The sequence below is a fragment of the Pimephales promelas genome, chromosome 4 (assembly GCF_988280905.1).
Source record: "Pimephales promelas chromosome 4, fPimPro1.hap1.1, whole genome shotgun sequence".
In the NCBI taxonomy this organism is placed as follows: Eukaryota; Metazoa; Chordata; class Actinopteri; order Cypriniformes; family Leuciscidae; genus Pimephales; species Pimephales promelas.
In genome coordinates this window covers 36,736,237-36,761,209 of record NC_142772.1, presented here as the reverse complement: position 1 = coordinate 36,761,209, position 24,973 = coordinate 36,736,237, and the positions used below count along the sequence as shown (strand labels likewise).

At 37.9% G+C, this 24,973-nt stretch overlaps 1 protein-coding gene across 1 annotated transcript in view; it reads right to left on the bottom strand.

The window, feature by feature from the left end:
* gas2l1 (growth arrest specific 2 like 1) overlaps positions 1-24,973 on the bottom strand; it is a 33,722-nt gene that overhangs the window by 6,286 nt on the left and 2,463 nt on the right. Inside the window, exons 2-5 of the mRNA XM_039659505.2 lie at positions 23,171-24,085; positions 6,411-6,518; positions 2,120-2,216; positions 1,194-1,503 (exon numbers count right to left, since the gene is read on the bottom strand). Of these exons, the coding sequence (XP_039515439.2) occupies positions 1,194-1,503; positions 2,120-2,216; positions 6,411-6,518; positions 23,171-23,857 (1,202 nt within the window). The 5' untranslated portion in view covers positions 23,858-24,085. The remainder of the gene's footprint in view (positions 1-1,193; positions 1,504-2,119; positions 2,217-6,410; positions 6,519-23,170; positions 24,086-24,973) is intronic.

Sequence of the window (24,973 nt, the reverse complement as noted above, 5' to 3'; positions counted from 1 at the left end):
GTTTGGTGCATGTGCACTGTTGCCTTAAGCTGCAGCTCACTCTGAAGGTACAGTGCACAGAGTGCTATAATTTGTGTTGATTTAACTAGGTCAGTGTGAGCAAATGGCAGACACCCTAAGGGATCTACACAGACAAAACAACAATACAAATGCGCTATCATGCATATGTCCCAAACATAACGCTTCAAGAGTGCACAAATTCCATAGCCATTCACACATATCGTGGTTCTGTGAATATTTTTCTTGATTTTCTTTCTTTTTTTTTTTTTTGTAATTGTCTGTACTTTTCATCAGTATTCATATTTATTTCTGTATGGAGAAGGCAAATCAGTAAGCAAATATTATACTATGAAACATACTTTCTTTTCAAAATCCATTCTTAAAATCTATATTTACAATATACATGATTTGATTTATGTATTGTTTACAAGATATGTTGTGTACACTTATATACAAAGTTTTTTTTTTCTAAAATAGTTCGGGTTACGGAGAGTTTGTGAGTTATAACGGAAATCATTATGAACATCAGCTATGCTAATTATTTCCCATCTGCCTTTCTGCTGTTATCTAAAAATGGCGTTCGTCAGGTCCAGTTTTGTGTCCAGCCTCTCACGGGGATTTCGGATGCCCCAACGCCTGTGATGAGACGACTCAACGCCTGTGATGAGACGACTCAACGCCTGCGATATGTTATGGCGCCGTTTGATTCATAAACAATATTTATATTTAATATTTATATTTAAACAATATGAATGTAAGCCAGAGGAGAACTGGCCCCCGACTGAGCCTGGGTTCTCCCAAGGTTTTTTCTCCATCCAATCTGATGGAGTTTGGTTCCTTGCCACTGTCGCCTTGCTTTTGGCTTGCTTTGAGCTTGCTCAGTTGGGGTTATTTAGTGTTTAGCAATGTTGTTGATCTGTGTTGTGCTACTTACATGTTATCACTGTGAAGCTGCTTTGATACAATCTGTATTGTGAAAAGCGCTATATAAATAAATGTGACTTGACTTGACTTAAAATAAAAAAAGTTTTTCAATTCAGTTTTTCAAAAAAAAAAAGACTTTCATTTTCTATTTCTAAGTGCCTTTGTTTCCAGTGTGACTTTTGGGTACTTTCCTATTTGAGGTACTTTCCTAATTGCCGTAAACATGCACACATTCACACTGCTAAACACCCAAACACACCTGCACTGACCTGAGAGGATTAAAGTGGCGAGGTTCTGATCTGTCTCGTGGTGGTCGAGGCAGCAGTGTTGTGGGTCGTACTGTATTAGTTTCCATCTCTACAGGCACAGCTGCATGGTGCGACCTGCCAGGGCGGGATGGAGAGGAATGCGCTGTGGCACCCAACACAGGGTCCAAAGAGCGCCTGTCGGGTGTTTTGTAGGGCGCCATGCCCTCATTGCGCCAGTGAGGTCCTGGGCTTGTGGAGCGGGAGGAATGAGTGCTCGAGCTCTTACTGTGAGGACCCTGGCCACTCGCTTTAGCCTGCTGATACCGGTGCGCTGTTGAGGTCAAAGAAAGGCATCAGAAGGCTCTTTTAATATTCACAAAAAAATGATGATGTATTTGAACATAATAAATGACTTTAAACCTAATACTGATGTAAATGGGAATTTCACAATGCGGTTACTCACTTAAATGAATGCATTCTCATGAAAAGGCTCTTTATGTCTTGTACAGTACCATTAAAAAAATAATCTAAAGAAATTACTTATCCATTTCAAATAAATGCTATTCTTTCGAACTCTCTAATCCTGAATACAAAAATTCTTGGTTTCCACAAACATATCAAGGAGCTCAACTAGTTTCAACATTGATAATAATACAAAATGTTTCTTGAACACCAGATCATCAAATTAGAATGATTTCTGAAGGATCATGTGGCAATAAAGACTGGACTAATGGCTTCTGAAAATACAGCTCTGCCTCATCACAGGAATAAATGACATTTTAAAATATATTAAAATGGAAATTAGTTTCACAATTTTGCTGTTTTAATGCTTAATGTTTGTTATTTACTGTACTATGTTTGATCAAATAAATGTAGCCTTGGTGAGCATATGAGACGTATTTCAAAAACATTAACACACACACACGCAAGTGGTGATCTGATCTCACCAAATGCAGCGCATCGACAGGGATCGTGCTTGTCGAGGTAATGCTCAAGTGTGTCCCAACCTCCACCCACACGCACCATCACATGAGTCCGTAACACCTACACACACAGAGAGAGAGAGAGAGAGAGAGGTTAACACCTTTCACGTATTCTTTTTTTTCAAAAAAAGTATAACCTTTTTAAACAGATAAGCAAAGAAATGCAAAAAAATATATATATATATTCATGATTATTGACTTAGAAATATGTTGCTGGTTCCAGATTGAAGAATAACTGTTAAATGGTAGATCCCAGAAGTTTTGCCAAATGTAAAATTACAAAACAGAATACAATGTACGAAAAGATTACAACTTCACAGTGAATAATGAACTGCATGTACATTAGTCACTTGATTAATTCATTAATTGTATTCCTCTATGTAATATACAGAGCTGTAAACCAAGAACTAACATGTAAATTCACTTTTTACTTATTGTGAAAAAAATTTCAGTGGTGCTCGTCCAGGCAAAAAAAGAGGGGTTTCGTACTGGCCCAAGTCAAAACATTTCTATAGGACTTTTTTTTTTTTTACCCTTTTATTGTCTACCCTTAAAAATGCATAGACCTACACTTTATTAACACTTTATTTTTAAGTATCCTTATACATGTTACATCTAGGTAGTATAGTAATAACTATAAATTATGCATAATTACATGCAACTAACTCTAAACCAACCCTAATCGTATCCCTATAGAATGGGCAATCTTCAAACACCACTAATAACACAGGTGGGACAACATAACAGTCAGTTGATTAATATATGATCAACCCCCAGTGTCCTATAGCACTATATAACAGAGCTCTCTCCACCTCACCGGTCTCCACCGCCTTCATTATCATCACAGCACGCAATGACAGTGCTGGAGAGAAAACAAAAAGACATCACGCACCGACACTTTTTCAACCCCCTTACGGCTGGTATTCAGAGAGAGAGGCAATGAAGGAGATTTATCATAGAAACAAGCCTCCTTTTTCTCTGATGATTCCTTTAATCAAGAAATGCTCAGTCAGGAAAATGTTCTCTTTCACATTTTCACTGTTGATTGTGTACTTCGTAACTGTTGCATCAAAGCTCTTTATAGACTCGGTATTGCTAAACTCCATCTGCTGAGCACATGGTAAGGAATAATCGTGTGTCGAGTGTCTGTGTGCGGTTGCCATGAAAAGAAAGCACATCCACTGGTTGGCACAATGCCTGCCCGCACACTCATTTTTGCAAAGAAACAGTCATACAAGCTAAATTGAACTATAAAGGGCTGTACAACTAATAAAAAAAAATTAAAAGATAACTTGGTGAAGGTGAATGTTTAGGTCTTGATTTACTGACGTACAAAATCAAGTTGCTATTACAACACACAAAGCCATATAATATTACCAAAATAAAGGCAGCACAAAATAAGAAGCCGTGTTTTTATAACTACAGAACGGAGTGAAACAGAATGCATTTATCATTTAGAGATGCATTTATCAAAGCTGAACTACTAAGTCTTAAACAACAGATACACCAACATGATTGCAAAATGTTTTGCTGTGAAATGTAGTTTTATTCAATTATATGAAAATACAACAAACCATATCGACTCGACTCCAACAGCTTTTTTGTATACGGTGTTTTGTGTAATCAATACTTTGATCCAGTTTATTCAGGATTCTTTTATGAATTGAGAGTTCAAAAGAACAGCATTTATTTGAAATAGAAATCAGTACATTGTGGCAGACAAGTTTAAATAACAACAACTGTTTTTAACATTGATATAATAAAAATGTTTTTTTAAGCACAAGATCAACATTATTAGAATGATTATGTAACACTGAAGTAATCACACTGAAGTAAATTGAAAATTCAGCTTTGTGAATGACATTACAAATTGTATTTTTTTAAAGCTACACTGTGTGATTTTTACCCCCATCTAGCGATGAAAAGGTATATGACCATCCAGTGACTATTAGTTTCTGTTCCTCTCAATTCCGATTTCGTTTTAACTCCTACGGTGGCCAATGTAGTCCAAGATTAACATGGCTTCCAGTTCGACCTCGTCCATGAGTGTTAACTCAAACGTAAACGCGAAAGGTGAAGCTTGAATTAACGGGTATGTCCCTCTTTGGCTAATGTACTTTCAAGATGGAGGGGCAACATGGCGACCGACATTAGAACCCCTTGCCCGTATGTATTTTCAATGGCATATTATACACTCACGAGAATACTTTATTACTTGAACGAAGTAAATATACTGTACATTAATGAGCACATATTTTTGAAAGAACTAAGTGTTTTTAGCTGAGAATAAACTAAAAGAGTTACACAGTGTAGCTTTAAAAAAGCTTTTTTTTTTTACTGTAGATAAAATAAATGCAACTTTGGTAAGCAATAAGCATAACATATTTCGTTTCTTCATACCGGTCCCAAACTTTTGGACAGTAGTGTAATGCCTTTGGATAATCATCCTTTCAGAGATTTTCTCTGCAAATATTGGTATGAGTGATTATAATTGAAATGTAATTAAAAACCCAACCAAGTATTTAGCTAAATGTAACTGCAGGTAGATGTGGTGTTAGGTCCTAATGTAATAATTGACCAATGGGAGAGCAGCACTCTTTAATAGCTTTACTCATCTGCCCTTTCATAAGCAGTTAGGATTCAGTCACCATGGCAACAGGCAGATACATGCTGAAACCATAATTATAATAATCACCGTGTAAACAAAGCTAAAGTTCGCTTGTGCCAAGGTCTAAATCACCAGCAATCGCAAGTTTTATTCAGTTTACATCATCAATATGAGCACTGAGCTTCTGAGGGTGACAGTCTCAAAGTCATCTTATTTCTCTTGCTTATCACCTTCCTTCTTCTTCATTGATGTCAACACAGAGAAGCTGAGCCAGGCATGCTTCACTCCACACTGTGATGCTTGTGTTAAATGCACTGGTGAAGGATGATGGGTCTATGTATAATGATAGGCTCAGTAAATAAAAGGGTTCAATCTAACAGCACCAGCTAAGTTGCACACACAGGTCTAACAATAGTGCGCATACCACACACACCACAGAGGAAAAAAACAGGCACAGAAAGAGAGCAAATTAAGACAGATGACGACAGAGAGACAGAGGGGGAATATAGGGTTGCAGTTACACCATCTATGCAGAGCAGAATGATTTTTAATTGATTCAGCCCAGCTGCATTGGATGAAGATAAAATTCCTTCCCAAATTTCCTCCAGCTGAGAGTGAATATCTGTAGACCCGACAACACACTTAAAGGGTTAGTTCACCCAAAAATGAAAATTCTGTCAGTATTTACTCACCCTCATGTTGTTCCAACCCTCTATGTGTTTATTTGTTCTGCTGAACACAAAGGAAGATATTTGGAAGAATGTTTAAAATCAAACAGATCTCATTCCCCATTGACTACCATAGTAGGAAAAAATACATACTATGGTAGTCAATGGGGATTGAGATCTGACCTCAGATCTGTTTGAATAAAACATTCTTCCAAATATCTTCCTTTGTGTTTAGCAGAACAAATAAACACATCGAGGTTTGTAACAACAAGAGGGTGGGTAAATACTGTTAGAATTTTCATTTTTGGGTGATCTATCCCTTTAAGAGACATAGATAAAATGCATGTAACAAATACCCATGAAGTCATGCACACACACTCACGCATAAATCCAGAGATCTAGGTCTAGAGGACAGGAAATGACCCAAGTCTCTATTTCTGTTCGCAGTATGAATGGGTGTGGGCGCTTTTAGATGAAGCTGGATAACAGGCTAAGTCTTGAATAGGTCAAGCTTGGCAACTGTGTAAACAGCATTCAAACCTCAGGATGGCTTATTATGGAGCTATAATTATTATAGTCTGACCTCCATTCTGGAAATGTTAAAGATCCCAATGATACAGCAGCACAGATTCAAAGAGTAAACACAGAATCGATGGTTTGATGTGGGTGTGACAAAAGCATTTGTACTAAAACTTTGTAATAAAAGAAAGTAAAGTGTATCATTCTGTGCCACCAAATGAAATGGCAAAAATAATTGTTTTCAAACTGATTTCCCAGAAACTCCCCCATTCAAATGCAGAAGCTATTTCTGTAAATGTGCGAGACATTGTGGTCAGTCAAACAGTCCCACTCCAAACTCACACCATTGGTTAAGGGGTTGTTGTGTTGGAACTTAACTTGCCTCAACTTATTGCTAATTTTGCATATATTTAGCATATTAAGCTATATTAAGTCTGCTGAAAGTTAATAAAAGTTGTACCCTGATGAAGATGAGTGCACTGGAGTCGCCCACTTTGTACTTTCCTTCTGAGACTTTGGTCATTGGAAACTGTGATGGACAGGAGCACTGGCCCAGAATCTCCCGAACCTACAAAACACAATAAAAGCTTATTAAAAAGATCATAAAATATGTAGACAATCAATCATGGTTAAAAGTATATTGATAGAAACAATCATTTAATCACATAGCAAATGTTCCACATAGCAAAACGTATCTGCCATATACTGGGTGGCCAATACCATAGAATGAAGTTTGCAAAAGATATACAGGCCTGTATGAATGAATAAATACTACTTTACCAATATAAGCAAAAGAAAAAATGTGTTTTAAAAATAAAACAGTTATTACTGTAACTTATCTATATAATAAATTACTTTCAGTATATTTTTATAGACAATATACATTTCTGCTTGATGACACCAACCGATTTCTAAAACAAACATGGTAAAAGTAAAACTAAGTATTTTGGACAAAAATATGAACAAATTAAATAAAAAGTAAGATTTATTCATATTTTTTGTTTAAATTAATACTCATATGGGAGTTAATATGCGTGTTCACAAATAGGATGTGATTCTTTACTATTCAGTTGCTTACTGGCTAACAGCAGTACGAGACAAACGTTCCACTGAATGTTCCTCAGCACCTGAACAGAAGCAGTTTCCTGTGAGAAACACTGAGTCACATCCCTCACTTCGCTTCAACTCTCGTGTTATCGAATGAAGGACGCTGGGAGCTTGTTTGAGCATGTGAACGGATATGTAACTTCTATGTAATGCATCATAGGTTGGTCTGTAATTAACTCCTGAGCGACTCATCGAAAGAGCCAGACCTTTCCAATTCCTGTCACACCTTAATTGAATCACTCCCTGGAGTAAACGAACAGTCTCTCAGTTTCTTTATCCATCTCACTCTCTCTAAAGTACAAACAGCGAAACAAAGAGCCATTCCCTAAAGTTGCGTCATCATATCCTGATGAGATCTGGGACTTGCCCAATGATTAACTCACAGGCACATACATACAAATAAAACAATTATGCATGTGAAAGAGCGTGACGTAACCGTGTGGTTGCATGCATATTTTTTGATTTAGAGTGGTCAGGCTGGTTAACAGTACAGAATGGGTGTGGTGATCATGGTCTTGCGCAGGCTCTCATTCTGTCTAGTTCTCTCTTATGTTGCTCTGTTCTGTTTGCGGTCATTGAAAAGACTCTCTTAAATGAGTGTGACACCATAACAACAAACAGGGCAAAAGTCCAGAAGATCAATCAAGATCATATGAAAGAACAGCAATGTTAGAACAGGGTTGAAACTCGTACGGCAAGACGGTACTCATTTTCACTCTCACACACCTCTGTCATTTAAACAAAGGATGAATATGACACAGACACTTAGCAACAAAAAAAATATCACTAATTAACTTCCAACGTCTCTGTGGGTGTACAATCTCATAATTTCAGACCAAAATAAAAAGAAAAGATTAAATTAATTCAAATGTATTCATTTCAAAAAAGGAAACACGGAAAAAAGATGTTATATTGTAACATATTTTAGTAATTATTTATGCACATTTAATAAGCACACTTTCTTCACCAGATTCACATGCATAAGACTATATTCTACAATGTTACAAGTGTGGGAAAGTTAAACTGTACACTTTGAGGCGTCTTTGCTTACATTGGACTGCTCGTGCAAACACACTGGAAACTCGTCTTTATTTCCTACATGGACAAATTCAACCGAGTTTCCACAGATGAGAGACAGCAGGCTGGCATGATGGAGAAGATTTATTGCCACACACGTGGTCAATGTCGTTTGATCGACTGTAGTTGAACTTGAAGGCTCTAGACTAGAACAGCCTGTGAATAATTTTAATTTTCCACATTACTGGCCTATTTGGAAAATTCAAGAGTTAATGCTGGAATATTCTATAATTAGACTCAACTTCATGTCTATTTAGGCAGCATGTGTCTGACAGTTACCACAGAACCAGAGAGAGCTGTAATACATATTCTCTCTCTCTCTCTCTGTGAGTCAGTGAGCAGTGACCACCTTAAAAGGTGTCTGTGGCAATAGTTTCTTTCCATTACATAGTATCTGTACGACAAGCAAATGACGTGACAACAAAACCAAAATGCTTCCATAATAAACGACAAAGTCACCAACATCATTCACACAAGTCTTAAAGGTACGGTAGCAAAAACGTCTTACAGCAAAACCTCCCACAAGCAGGCAAAATTGTGTTGTATCTTCACAAAACAATTCTGCTGTGTGGAAATGTGGCTCTGTTCAGAAAAGAATGAGATTTCTGGGTTAGTACGCATCGATGAGTGTTTCTTTTAGTAATAGCCATACATTTTGAAATAGCCTAGTTGTTATAAGTTGGCCATTGAGAATTATAAGAAACTTGATTCAAACATTATAAGGGCACATCAGGGTAAAAAAAAAAAAGATTAAATGCTACTTAAGTACAAAGACTGAGAAAAGTTTACAATGAGCTCTGCCATTCAGTGTAGCAAAACGGGAGAGGGCAGATTCCCTGAAACGTTCTCACAGCATTTCTCTGTTGATTTTAGCGGAGTAACCACCCTTGCCAAATGTGAGACATGGAGTAGCATATACTGTGTGCAAACAGAGCAGACAATGAGATGTGTCTGTGAAAGATTCAACCTAGAAAATGGGAAAATGCTGGTTCTGCACTGCTCTGAAAACAGTGATAAGAGATGTGGGTCACACAAGAGATAATACAAGCACCATAACAGCTCTCACTGATAACTGCAGTCTGTGTTACGGATGCAGGGATCTCCTGGGAAAAACATACTGACAGAAAGAGAGAGGAGAACACCTGACGGAGGAGAGGGGGTTGAGAGAATATGATAATGAACAGTGCTGACAAAGTTGACACATTCCTCATTATTTAGTAGCGAACACATTTATCTAAATCTGATTTGTTGTTCAGTGTGATTTCTAAAAAACAGCAGCACATGTATCTATGTTCAGAAAACACACAAACAATTACATTGTTGCTTTATTTGTATTTCAGTTTCAAATAAATATCTTTGAGTTAGGTTTTTTATGGACAAATTAAATTATATGATTCACAACAATTTTTACAAATCATGGCGCTTGAAATAGGAGTTAAAGTGTGAATTTGTGTTTTCCAAAAAGCAATTTAAAATGCTAAAAATGAAATCAATCATTGAGTACTTTATATAATACTAGGGCTGTCAAACGATTAATCGTTAATTGTATCCAAAATAAAAGTTTGTGTTTACATAATATATGTGGGTGCACTGTGTAAAATTATTTTGTATATATATATAAATACACACGCATGCATGCATGTATATTTAAGAAAAAATATATATATTTATATATAAAATATTTATATAATATAAATTATATATAAATCTATATACAGTATATACATTAAAATATTTATTAAATATATACAAGCATGTGTGTGTATTATTATATAAAATAATTATACACAGTGCACCCACATATATTATGTAAACACAAACTTTTATTTTGGGTGCGATTAATCGCGATATACGGGCTTGGGAAGACATGAGGGACGGTGAGTCATTAATGACATCATATTCATTTTTGGGTGAACTAACCACAATTGTTATATTGATAATTTCAAAGTCTCAAGATATTTGGACCCCAGTGTATACATTTAGAGGCATATTTCCACTAATTAAAAAAATTTGATTAAATCACATTGATGCCAAAAAACTATCTTATTTTTCTTTTCTTATTCATCAATTATTTGAATTAAAAGACAATCATAATGAACATGGCATTAAAATAAATGGTGTCATTTTTAAGGAAAAGGAACAAACAGCCTCTACGTGTGCTTTCAGAAATCGTCGTTTTGTTTTTGGTTCCACCAGCAGACCATCCCGAGTGCTGTTATCAGTGCTGCTGCTTTGCCTGAGTGCATGTCTGGAGGGAACGCTCGCCGTTTATCACCCTGCTTCCTCTACCACCGACACAGCAGCACTATGGGACTGGGAGACCCAGCATCAAAGACACAGAGCTGGGCGCGGTCAGCCCAGAGATGCAGACGGGGAAATGAAGCATCTGAGAGATAGTGAGCTGTATCTGGGTCTCTGATAACTGCAGGCTACCCGATACTTTGACAGAGGGGATATGCAGAAGGCCAACTGGGTAAAGAAGGGTGAAGGATCCTTCCGGGTCAGATGTAAAAAGGCCTTGGGTGTGGATTGTTTTTGAATAGCCGTATCATTTCTCAGTAAGTGCGTGACTGAGTGTCTCAGAAGAGTTGTGTGTAAACAGACTCTCAAGTGAAGTGAAAAACAGTGGTAGACTTGCATTCACACTTACGAAAGCAGCCTCATAAAGAGACTTCAGAACTCTTTTTTGATGACACTGACGGCTGATACCAATAATTGAAGCAAATATTATATTTTGGAGAAATATTAATGCGTTAGTTGTTGTGTGGAAAAGTGTTTTAAAAATGGTTTACCTCACTACTGAATAACCACAATATTTAAAAACTATGGCAGTGTTTGAGCAAAATCTACCACACAGAAAGACATTTGTTGTTTCAGTTGTGCAAGAATGAGAAATCTGTTTGCTGAGAAGTTTATATCTGATTTCATTGCTCTGGGTGGGTTCCAATCTAAACATGATCATGCCTTAAATGTAACAAACTGCTCAGGAAACAGAAACTGTTTTAACATCTCCAGGAATTTTTATATCTTCACTGATCTGAGCTGTATCAGCTGAAACCAACCTAAGGTCAACAACAGTAATGCAACAACTAATAAAATACAGATCTTCAACATCATTCCAATATCTAGGTCAGTTACAGGTCTAACATATTTTAAACAACCAAAAGAAGAGACCTCATGTCATTTAAAGGGATAGTTCAACCAAAAAAGACAAATCTGAAACGAAATTCAGTTGGATGTGACTAAACCCATTTGACATTTTTCAAAATATCTTCTTTAGTCTTTGGCGGAAGAAGGAAAGAAAGTCATGCAGGTTTGGAACAACATGAGGGTGAGTAAATGACAATTTTAGTTTTTGGTTGTCTTTCCCTTTAAGCAAAAGATTAAGACAAGAGAAAAAAAAAAGGTATTTTAACTCAAGGACATTCCGTGACATTTACAGTTTCAGCAAGCAGTGATCTGTGATTGGGTGATTGTATTACAAAAGAGTAGTGTGCTTTGCCGGCATATTTCTACAGACGGAGGGAAAACGTGGGGAATGCAAAGATACATTCTCACAGATACGTCATCTCTTATCTGATTTGTCAACATTAATTAAATGTGTCTTTCAATTCTAGCATCAAAATTCCAAACACCACTGAAATGTCCTCAAACACACACACACATAAACAAACAGAGAGACCCACCTAACCAGACAAACCAGCTGCTTAGAAAAACTGTGTAATAGGGCTTAAGATAAAATTGTAAAAGTCAGGTCTAAGCTTTCTTTTAGTCAAGTCAGCCATTTTGTAAACTCTGACTGGTGAAATCTGAAGGTTAGTCTTCAGTAAGTGCACTATGAAGACTTGTTGCGACTTGTGCTCAAGGGGGGCTGGGGGTGTCCTGTCTTAAAACAGAAGAAAGAAAGCTCTCCTCACAACCTCAGCATGCGACTATCACACGCTTGTCTTTATGTTCGAGGCCTTATTATGACAAAACAAAATAAAGTTTAGGGAGATAAACCGAGCTATAACCTTATAAAAGCACCAGGAACAACAGGTGACTTTCTGCTATGAATACGCTATAAAATTCACATGACCTAAATTGCACCTGATATAAAATCTCTCCTGTATAACTTCTGACATTATATTCCTCCCTCTTTTTTCCCCACAATCTACTGCACACATTATGTTATTTGGTCATGGAAAAACTATATCAGGACATGAGGGACAAAAACATGAAGAGGTCACCAAGTTATTCAAAAATTTAACTCAACTGTAGTGTCAATTACAATGAGAAATCAGTGGTTGATTTATTAATGAGGCATATGATTGAAAAGCAATAAGACCAAATGGACAATTGAGGCATTTGCTTCTTAACATTCATCAAATTCTTTTGAGACCAAATTAATTGAATTCCTATCCACGTGAATTTAATGCAAATTTCAATTACAAAAACAGTTTCATTCGTTTTTAATGTTATTTTCAATTGAAAAATCTTTTGAGACAAAGCTAAATCGAAAGATGCATAGACATGTCAGTATCATAGAAATGTTTGAAGTAATTTAAAATTTTTGTACATTGACAAGAATTCATTCCATTTTATCATCATAATTAATATGTGTAGCCTATTATTTTAAATATTACACCACTTATACACTCACCTAAAGGATTATAAGCAACACCGGTTTAATTTCTCATTAAATGCAGTTATAATCAACCAATCACACGCCAGTTGCTTTAATGGGAAAGAAAGGTGTTTTAAGCAATTTTGAACGTGGCATGGTTGTTGGTGCCAGACGGGCCTTGTTACTGGGATTTTCACACAAAATCATATAATAGGGTTTACAAAGAATGGTGTGAAAAGGGAAAAACATCCAGTATGCGGCAGTCCTCTGGGCAAAAATGCCTTGTTGACGCTAGAGGTCAGAGGAGAATGAGCCGACTGATTCAAGCTGATAGAAGAGCAACTTTGACTGAAATAACCACTCGTTACAACCGAGGTATGCAGCAAAGCATTTGTGAATCCACAAAACGCACAACCTTGAGGCGGATGGGCTACAACAGCAGAAGACCCCACCGGGTACCACTCATCTCCACTACAAATAGGAAAAAAAGGCGACAATTTGCAAGAGCTCATCAAAATTGGACAGTTGGAGACTGGAAAAATGTTGCCTCGTTTGATGAGTCTCGATTTCTGTTGTTACATTCAGATGGTAGAATCAGAATTTGGCATAAACAGAATGAGAACATGGATCCATCATGCCTAGCACTGTGCAGGCTGGTGGTGGTGGTGTAATGCTGTGGGGGATGTGTCATATACACACTATGTTACTCTAATCAATACCGATAAAAGTCTTTCGGCCGAAAACCGAAAATGCACTTTTGGGCCATTTTCGGCCGAAAATTTTCGGCAGCCGAATATTCGGTGCATCCCTAACCATAACACATGTTCAAAAATCAAACACAGCTCATATCACTGGACTTGCAGGTCATTCCATTCAAACACATACTGTAACTGTAATAGGAATGGCATCCATGCTGTTATTCCATCAGCCACCAAGTTAAGAAACCACTCAGCGTTCTTCCACACTGAGCAGATACAGACATTCATGCACATGCACCCATCTTCTCACGCTCAGTTACACATAAATATACACATGCGTGCACACAAACAAAAGCTGTGCACAGGTGCTGTTTAAAATGACATATGGCCCACTAGTTCTGTTAATAGATGAATACTGCAGCCCATCGCAGAGAGATATGCATCCTACGGCAGCTAAATGAAAGCCATAAATAAGAATGACCATGAAAACAACAAATACTTAAAGATGAGTTCATATGGCAAATACTCAAATGAAAAAAGAGCGAGAGTCGTTCTCTTACAGTTAAAGCCTCAGCTTGTGCGATTCTGACCCAGCAAAAACCACCATGACCTACTTTTCCAGTGTCTCTCTCTCTCTCTCTCTGGTGTAAAATCCATTAGAGGCGGGTCAGACAGTCTGTACAGTACAAGCACCTCTGGCAAACCGTCTCCTGCTCTCTTCTGAATACATGTACTGAACCATAAGGCAGGGTTTTATTGTAAAATCCAACTAAGACGCAGAGTGGAGCTTGCCATGATGGTGCAAGTGAGAAAGCTTGACAAGGCTTTATTTAGCTAAAGCTCATTTCATCCACCACCTACCTTAGATTGTCATAATAATGCAAGGAAAATGAAAAACTATAAACAGTGGATTCTACCTGGATCGTCAACAGTGAAATACAACCTGAAATAAAACACAAACACTCTTCACATGGTGGGATAACCTGACCTGTGTGGGTGAAGAGAAGAGAAGGCTTATCCCACAGGCAAATCTAGTGTGTGATGCCAGTAAGGTTATTGATATTGGTATCAGGAGAAAATGACAGAGGACTCTGTGATTCCTGGATAAATATAGATGCATCTTTGCTTTTCTGTTAGTTCCTAAATATAATTACTCAAACTTAGACTAAAATATTTACCATTCAAAATTTTGGGGTAAATAAGATTTTTGTTTAACCCCTTAAATCCATACCTCGGATCTTTAGTGACCCATGACATCATTCACTACTCGCCTCCTTATTCATTTTTTAAAGTTGGACATTCATTTTCTTAGTATCCCTCAATCAATTCATCATAAAAAACAAAAAACGAAATTATAAAAGAATGCCCGGTTTCCCACCCATTTTTTGTATGAATATGGTCGCTAACGACTGTGTAACAGTGCTATTATATTTTATCAGCACAAAAATAAATAAATCTTTGATGACTAAATAATTGCAATTCACCTTTATTCTAAAAAGTGGCAATATCTGATACACAATGATGAAATAATGTTTCACACAGTTACCGCAGAAAGAAAACAAAAGAATAGGAAGTATCATCAGCAAAACTTAAAATGGCTCAGTGATGCAGAGCAAGTACTGATCCCAATCAAATATTAGTGTCACTGTCACTTGATGGTGGATCTGGTGAAGCAGTGACATTGATCAAAACATTGATTTTGAGAATGGGAAAATGAGCCAGATGCTGAATGTACTGGGAATTGAGCTCTGACGACAGTGATGATGGTATAAAACATCTGCTCAAACTGAGCACTTCAAATCTCCAAAAGGTAACAAAATAGCATTACCTCCCATGATAATGTAAAACTCTCCTGATATTAGAGTAAGAATTAAACAAAAATAAAATAGAGATCCATCCGTGTTAGATTAGATAGGTCTCTAAAGCCCCGAATATGTAATAATGATTGGCGAAACATTCATGCATGTAATGGTTAAAGAAATGCAGACTTTTATTCAGCAAGAACACTTTACGTTGATAAAAAAGTCAGATTTCTATTTCAAAAAAAATATGTTCTTTCTATTTATTAAAGAATCCTGAAAAAAAAATATATATATGGAAACACTGCATCTTAAAACAATGTTTGAAAGTACACTGTAAAGTAAATTTGAAATGAGTATTAAAATGAAGCTCATTTTAAAAAATGCACAATGACAACGACCTTGCCATGAGGTTCACTGAGCAACACATCACCCAGTTGCCCTCACTCTTTCCGCAGCCCCTTTATTCTCCATCCATCTTGTTCTTGTTACTCTGTTACTCTGTCCTCAGCTCTCCTCTCTTCTGTTTCTCTCTGCTTATTTCTTTTGCTCTCGCCCACACATCTTTCATTTACTCTCCACTGAGCTCTGCATTCTCCCTTTTTATCATATCTTTTGCTGCAAAGCTTTCAATTTTTCCTCGACCCCACCTCCCTGTGATATCAACCTCTCTCCTGCTATCATTGTCCTTCGATTCACCTCTACCTCACAGTAATGTCTCCCTCCCTCTCTCCCTGTCCTCGGGTTCCTTTTTCAGCCTTTAGGGAATTGCAGCAGCCTCCATAAATCTCTCCATTTTGGCTCTTGAACAGCACAAGTGTGGGACTTGTGTGGTCGATACCCTGCTAGCATTTCCAGCAAGATAAGTATAATGTACATTTTCTGAAGAACATCAGAGTAATGCTTGCAATACCAAGATATTGCTATAGGTGGTTGCTAAGGTGTTCTGGGTGGTTGCCAAGCATTTGCTAGGTGATTGCTAACTGGCTAAAGTTAAAAAAGCCCACAAATATGGCTAAAGTCCTTCCTTCAAAGTAAACTGGGACATTTTGACTGCAAACAAAGCAACAACCAATCCTACAGTACAAATCTAGTCAAGTCACTGTTATTTATATAGCGTTTTATACAATACAGATTGAAGTAGCTTTACAGTGATAAATAGACAATATGAATTCAAATCATTTTTGCTGCAAAACAGCTCTAAAAAAAGACAATAGTGTCATTATTCAACCGAAGTCAGCTCAGAGTTCATTCAGTTCAGTACTTACAAATACAAAATTCAAAAGTACACAGTAACACAAATTCGTCAGTTGTTGCATTGGTAACACAAAATTGAACCAAGAATGGTTTGTAATCGTGCCGTGCCAAACCAAGCAAGCCCAAGCGAAAATTTAACAGGAACAGGACAAAAGTGGCTAAAGCTAGAAAGCAGCTCTGCAGAAAACTTCTCAACAAGCCATATGAATGAGGTATTATTCATGACTGGATCATAATGAGGAGGGCACCCATACTCCACTGCACCATAAAGCAACATATTCTCTCTGTCCTTTCCCCCTTAGCTCTGGGCAGCCAGGGACTATGAGTGTGTGTACTGTACACATGCATGTGCATGTCTGAAGAACAAAAAGAGAGTATATTGGTGTTGTGCATTATTGACAAAACCATAAAGCAGAATGTCAAGGCCTTGGGCTGTGAGGAGAAAGAGAGCGAGGAGCAAAAGAGATAGAGAGGGGGGGTGGGGGCTGTTAGACAAAAAAAAGGCACTGATGTTTTAGAAATTGTCACAGGCATCCTTCTGGTCATGTGCCTTGATGCCATTTCATTGGGTATTCCTGACAAGACGCTGTCTGTGTGTCTATGTTTATGAGAGCATAACATAAACAGAACCCACAGAAAACAACACATACACAAATCTTATATAAATACATAAGAACAAAACATGAGGACGAAGACACATAATGTAACAAAAGGCACACTGATATTTTTTCCGGTCTTAAAAAGGCATTAGCAACCTTTCAATTAAACTGATATTTGTCGGACAAACTACACAGTAAACTATATTTTTTCTAGTCGATGGAGCATCACAATTACTATAGTTTTACATTTAAATATGAATAAATCCCTAACCCTAAGTATTTAACTTAACTCATACCATTTGTGCTACAGACATGAATATACCTCAAATCATGAGGCATGTTAAGAGAGGTGTGCTATTAATTTTCAAAATGATAGTGGATGATAAAAAGACACAAAACAAAACTGATCAGAATATCATCAAGAACAGTCAGACAGTCAATATCACAAAACAAACACGGATAAAGTGAAACCCTGCATTTTCCTGTACTTTGCTATCATTTAACATTTTAAGGCTCAGTCATTTTATTAAAGAAATGAATACTTTTATTTAACAAGGAAGCACTAAACTGACCAAAAGAACCAGTAAAGACATCTGAAAACAGTTATCCTATTTTAAATTATAATAAAATTTAACAATATTAGTGTTTTACTGTGAGAATAGACAATTAAAAATAATAACAACAAAAAATAAAAACTTTTAAAAATCCTCTTTTTAACTGTACTTGAAGGCTATATTATATTGCATTTGTACATTTTAAAGTATACTGAGTAGCCACGAGTATGTGCAACTGTAATGAGTAAGTGACGTAATACACTCAGACGTCAACAGACGTTACACAAACATATGACAAATACCGATACTATATCTTACTCTCAAATTTGGATTGAGTTCCACAGCATTAGACTGGACAAAACTCACTATGAAAAAGTATGGATAAATTCAGTTAGAGCTGAACATTGTATTTTAGTGACTAGACATTAGCAGGAATAGACTACACTAAATAACATTACACAGGGGGAAACAGTGACTCTGTCCCCCATCCCCTACGCCTTTAAAACTTGGAAAATCCCAGCCAGACTTATTATGATGAGTAAGACATTTAGATGGAGAGGTGAAGAGGAGTATTTGTATCAGTGTTTCTGTAACTAAGAAAATCAAGAGGAACTATGTGTAATTCAAATACACTCATATCTCAGAGACACTTCTGCTTTTCCTCATACAGCATAAATGTTACTTCAAATTAGTGTGTGTGTGTGTGTGTGTGTGTGTGAGAGAGAGAGAGAGAGAGAGGAACTAATGGAAGATGAGGATCAGGAAAAACTACCTTTCATATTCCTCAGGGATGAATAGGATTACCAACACTAAATCCAAGCACATCCGTAAAAGTCTTCGATCCTGATTCCACGGAAATCTCTTTAAGAAATACAAGATCAAAGTGGAATAATCCTCATGGTCATCGTTTCCTTACTTTACAATCATGAATCTCTCATTTTGACAGTCTCTGATGTCTGTGTGTATCAGTATTAAAATCTGAAATTCATCATCACTCATGACCAAGCTAAAATCCACAAATGAAATGAAATCCAATAGATAAAAATAACTGTACAGAGATCAGTGCAGCAGACTGGATTACACCATGCATTCATATTTCACATGGACAGGACTCAAACCGTATTTATACATCAGAGACAAAACTAACTTTGTAATCAAGGCAAGAATGATGCAAAATTATACTAATGACCTTAATATGAGTTGGAAGTGTGAATGTTAGTTGCGTAAGAGTATCATATTAATTGATCTAACCCTTAAAAAACATTTATTGCTGGTGTAATCTAATGTAGCCAGGCAGATTCAGTTATATTAAATAATACTATTAAAGCAATAGTTCACCCAAAAATGAAAATGCTGTAGTCATTTACTCACTCTCATGTATGACTTAGTCACATAGTAAAAGAAGATATTTTGAAAGTGTCTCTTTTTTTTTGGTCCTCACAATGGAAGTCAATGTTTATGAAAAAATATTAAAATAATGAAAATGAGCATGGACTGTTAAAGGGTTAGATCACCCAATAATAAATAAATCATTTACTCACCCTCGTGTTGGCCCAAACCCCTTAACACTTTCATCTTCAGAACACAAGTTAAGATATATTTAATAAAATCTAAACCAGTTCTGTACCCTCCACGGAGAACTACACAAATACCACTCATACGCTTTATAAAGAGATTGTAAAACTAACCCATTTCCGAAGAGGCTGGCACTTTATATGATAAACAGATTTAATTTAGGCTTCTATTCACATATAAACATTGAACAGCGAACATAAACCGAAGCTCAACCAAACGTGTGAGCACAAACCTCATTGGTTCTTGCGGAAGCTCAAATGCGTTACATTTTTTGCGTTTTTGCGTCATCTGCGTTACATGCTACTCTGAGAAATGGCACTTTGTATTTTGAGAACTTCTTGGGTCGTTTTTGCCTCTTTACGATGACTCGCTTTAATTTAGTCCTAATTTTAGTAATCTGCTAAATTACTAAATGTAAATGTGAATATAAAAATGACTAAATGTAAATGTAACACGAGAATGAATCTCATTGGTTCTTGCATAAGCTCAAACAAGCTGCGTAACACGACAATGAATCTCATTGGTTCTTGCAGAAGCTCAAACAGGCTGCTTAACACGAGAATGAATCTCATTGGTTCTCGCAGAAGCCCAAACAGGCTGCGTAACACGAGAATGACTCTCATTGGTTCTCACAGAAGCTCAAACAGGCTGCGTAACACGAGAATGACTCTCATTGGTTCTCACAGAAGCTCAAACAGGCTGCGTAACACGAGAATGAATCTCATTGGTTCTCGCAGAAGCTCAAACAGGCTGCGTAACACGAGAATGAATCTCATTGGTTCTCGCAGAAGCTCAAACAGGCTGCGTAACACGACAATGAATCTCATTGGTTCTTGCAGAAGCTCAAACAGGCTGCTTAACACCATAATGAATCTCATTGGTTCTCGCAGAAGCTCAAACAGGCTGCGCAACACGAGAATAAATCTCATTGGTTCTCGCAGAAGCTCAAACAGGCTGCTTAACACGAGAATGAATCTCATTGGTTCACTTCTCGCAGAAGTTCAAACAGGCTGCGTAACACGAGAATGAATCTCATTGGTTGTCGCACATCAAGCAAACATACATAAGCTTCCATTTACAACAACTGCTGTGTCAGCTGATGAATGTTTATGTGTGAATAAAAGCTTAAATTTAATCAGTTCATCATATGATTGTGTCACTTCAGAAAAAAAAGACTAAACCACTCATTTCATGGACTAGTTTTACGATCTAGTGGTTGATGATAGACCGAATCACCGAAATCGCTCAGATTTTATTAAAAATATCTTAATTTGTGTTTTGAACATGAATGAAAGCCTTACAGGTTTGGAAAGACATGAGGGTGAATTAATGACAATTTTCATTTTCGGGTGAACTAACCCTTTAAATATCAAATAGGCGGGCAGGCCTATCGGTAATATCATCAGATAATACGGTACTGATATATTGTGCATCCCCACTTTTTGAGTTTGATCTGACTTTTTTAGAATGTATCTGTGTAACAACACTAAATAAGCAAAGTGTGAAAGCAAATATCATGATAAGAAGCAAAAAAAAAAAAAACATGATCACACAGAACTTCCATATTCTCAAATGTCTAAAACAATGAAACAAGCGTTATTTATATATATATATATATATATATATATATATGAGGAAGTCTGAATGCACATGTGTGGAGAAGTGTACTTCACCTAAACAACAGTCAAAAGTGGCTGCATGACGTATCTCTCAACTGTGGTCACAAAGTGTATCAAAACAACATTTTATCTGAACTTGCCTGTCAGAGAGCAAAACCTGTGTGAGTCAATTACAAAGGGCAGATCTTCTCTCATATATTAAAGAAGAAAAGAAGAGAGTGTTTGATCAGATGAATTCTGCTGAGAGCTCCATATGTCCTGAAGCTTCAGGGTGATGCAATGTTTGGACTTGCTACTGCCCGTCACTGAATCCACCCTGTCTCTGCAGGACAACGCCAGTTGCTCGGTTCAGCAACATGAGATAAGATGACTAGCAACTGTTTTAGACAATCCAGACAAGGTCAACCATAAAAAGGGACAAATCAAAAAGCATCTTCTCTGCCAGACACCAGATAAATCACTGACTGGATAGTGGATACTTATCAGTAAAAAGAAAATGCTAACAAACTGTGTATTGAATGAATTCCTGATGTAACAGCACCTGACGTCCACTGTTTCTTCACCCTGTCTGAACTTATGCTGATGCTTGCAGTTCACACTCAGGGAAAAAAGGTGCTTACACTCTCAAAAAGAGGTGAACGTTTCTTTGATGAGCCAACACTAGATGATCAACTCGATTGTATGCGTAAGCTAAGCAAGCATGTTGCACATTGATCTTCTGCATGATATATCTGTTGACAGACAGATTTAAGTGATGAAATTAAATGGAGTCAAGAGAGGGACTTTTCGAGGGAAATAACCACCACAGTAACTTGGACAGTCAAATAATTAGTAAAATGGAAGTCCCTGTGCTTGTGTCCAAAACATTATGAGGACAACATAATTGGATGAGAGGACTGGTAAAATAATAAAATGCATAATACAAATAACAAGGACATGTTCATCAGTCACTCTGTGCTAATATTCAGCAGTCTTATCAAACATCAGGACTTTATCTACAGGCAATTATATCACATAAATCCCCTAGTATGTGTTATGATTGTGTTATTATTAATGAGGGTTGATCAAGTGACTAAACTTCATACTGATTAACTCAATACCAGGATCCAATATCTCTGATCTCTGATCTTTCACCCTCAAGAAACACATAGATGAGATATGCCATTGACTGACATGTTGGCATGATCAGAGTACAAGAAAATAGACTCAGATGTCAAACACCAATATACGAATAACACTCTGACCTTTCATCCCACACACAGAAACGCATAAAGATCCCATCACAACACCATTTTGGATGACTATATTCAATGAGGTCAGAGGTTCAGTTTGGATGAAACCTCCTGTTCACATTTTTTCACTCAATACGGGTATAGAAACCACTATTAACTTAGATTAACTAGCTAATGAATTAACTTAGATGGTTTCAAACTCATTTTCTTCACACATGGTTGTAGTTGTGACACAAAAAATAAAGCCACAGTTACTTGAAATAACAACAAAAACCCATAAAACCTGCCTGTGTGACCTTAACCAATTTAAGTGAATTATTGAAAACAGAAGCTTCATAATGAAGGTTGGCTTCTATATTGCGTGATTTTTAAAAACTTTCATAAATGTCTATTCTATTTCTATAGGCAATAGGGACTATTAAATTATCTTGATAGTCAATCAAATAATGAGAAAATCCAAAGAAATTGAACATTTATGTTAAGAACATTCTAGTGATCATTTCAGAGAGGACAATTTGCTATTTTAAATACTAATGCTGCTGGGTGAAGTTGTAACTGCCATGTTTTGTCTCATGTTTCAAGAAACAGCTAGTGTAGTGTGTACAAGTGTTCTTCATATATAGGCCAGGGGCTTCAGACTCAATTCCTGGAGAGTTTAACTCAAGCCCTAACTAAACACACCTAATGGAGGTCTTTACAAGAAATTTCAAGGCAGGTGTTTTGGAGCTGGTTGGAGCTACACCTTTATAGGGCAGTAGTGCTCCAGGAGTTTGACATGTCTTATTAAGGTGACATTTGGGATGTAGAGCCATCTAAGGTAAAAGTGTTATTAACTGCAGTTTGCTGCCTGTAACTATAAACCCTGTGATAAAATATATGTAATTTCTGTATTGGTTCTGAAACCAATAATCAGCATCATTCCTTCACTTTCCATAGCACATCACATCCTTTAAGTGGTGATTTGATGCGTTTTAACATTTAAAATGCAACAAGTGCAGAATCACTGCCAACACTTTGCATTTGCCCAGATTAATAACCCAGCCGTTTTAATTATTATGAACGTGAGTGAGTATGCTGCTGACAGCTGTCAAACTCACCAGCTCGTCCAGGTTGCGCATATCCAGGAGGACTCTCTTCTGCTGCTGCTGCCAGCGGGCCAACAGCTCCGGGTCTGGCTCGCCGATGCTTTCCTTGCGAGTGTACGTCCTGCTTGGCGGGCTCTGGGACTCTCCTACAGCCTCCGTCAGGTTCTCCTGGTCCCGAATCTCCTCCTCGATCTCCTCCTCGAGTTGAATCAACATAGGGGCCAGCATGCCGAATTTGGCCCCCCGGCGAGCCACCTCCAGCAGGCACAGCACGAAGTTCTTCTCGTTGCACCTCTCCACCAGGTCGTTGGTCTCGAACATGAGCACATCTTTGATCCAGAGCTCCTGCCTGCACCAGCCGATGAAGTTCGACACGTTGTCTCTGGCCAAAAACGATCCCGGAATGACGTTCCTCGACTGGAAGACCACGTCCTTGCTGGGGATCCGGAAAGGAAGCGCCGCATCTGGGTAATTCGCCTTGAATTCGTGGGCGGCGCGGTTCACGTTGTTGGCATGCCGGCAGAGCGCGCAGCCGGTCTCCAGACCCTCCATAAAAGTGTCCGCCGTGATGTCCAGCTCGTAAAGCGTGTTCAGCCATTCAGCCAAATCCTCCTTCATGGCATACAGGTATTCCTCGCTGGATTTGAACGGCCTGATGCTCTTGGAGGCGGCTGACTGAATGTTGCTCTGATCGGCCATATTATGGGAAAATGTATCAATCAAGGCACGAAATGACGCACGGCTGTCTCATACAGTAATCCTCCACAAACAGCGTTGGGAATGGCATAACGACGCGCGATAGGAGCTCCTAAAGCGGGCCGCTTTGACTCGCAGCTCCGCGGTGCAGCTGTGGGATTCCGCGATGGATTCCGGATGTCTGTGAGATACCCGCCTCCTTCAATGACCACATCGCGATTACTCATTCCCCTATGGAAGTCCAGACCGAAACAGAAACATGACAATTATCAGTACGTTACATGACAGCTCGACGACATACTATCCCATTCGACGCGCTTTAGCGTGTGTTAGAAGCATCCGCATTGGCTAACAGCGCTCCGCAACGCCTCGTGTATTCATTCGGTCACACCAATTCAGAGGACGCATGGCCGATTGAGGCAGGAAGGCTGCCCCGGTCAACTGGGGTAGTTTAATAATAATCCTCGTCAGTTGGAAAAGATCCGACCGTCCTATGCGCCGCCTCCAGCACAACAACGCGCTGAGCTGCAGTGGCTTATAATACATGGAGTTCCATCTCATTAGAGGATCAACAGCAAATTTATTCCCATGATGCAGCTCCTCTATTTCAATTGCTCAGCAGCACAGGCCAATACTATAACGTCCAAAGCGTTTATTTGCATCTGACATTCGGTTGAAATTACCGATCATTTTTATTCAAATAGCTACGGTAACGGTTACTGTTCTGCTGACAGAAAGTCAAGCGAAATAAGAAACAAGGATGTTAACAGAATGCCCACTGTTCCCATCATGCAAATTGGAGATTATACGCAAAAGCTTTGCTTATTTGTCTCCAATTTGCATGTTCGTTGATGGGAACAGTGGGCATTCTGTGATTGCTTCTTGTAAACAGTAGACTGGGTTTAATTAGTGCGACGTTGATCATGTAATCTGTTTGCACGCGCTGATTAGAAGCGTGAACGCAAACTATGTGATGTAATCAACGCATACCTTCAAGTGATTGTCTATATGAAATGCAGTGCCGAATTATGACAATGTAAGGATTATCTAGAGTAGACTACAGTCAGACAGTGCCATGAGGACTGATTGGCTGTGCATTTTCCCGCGTATTTACACTAC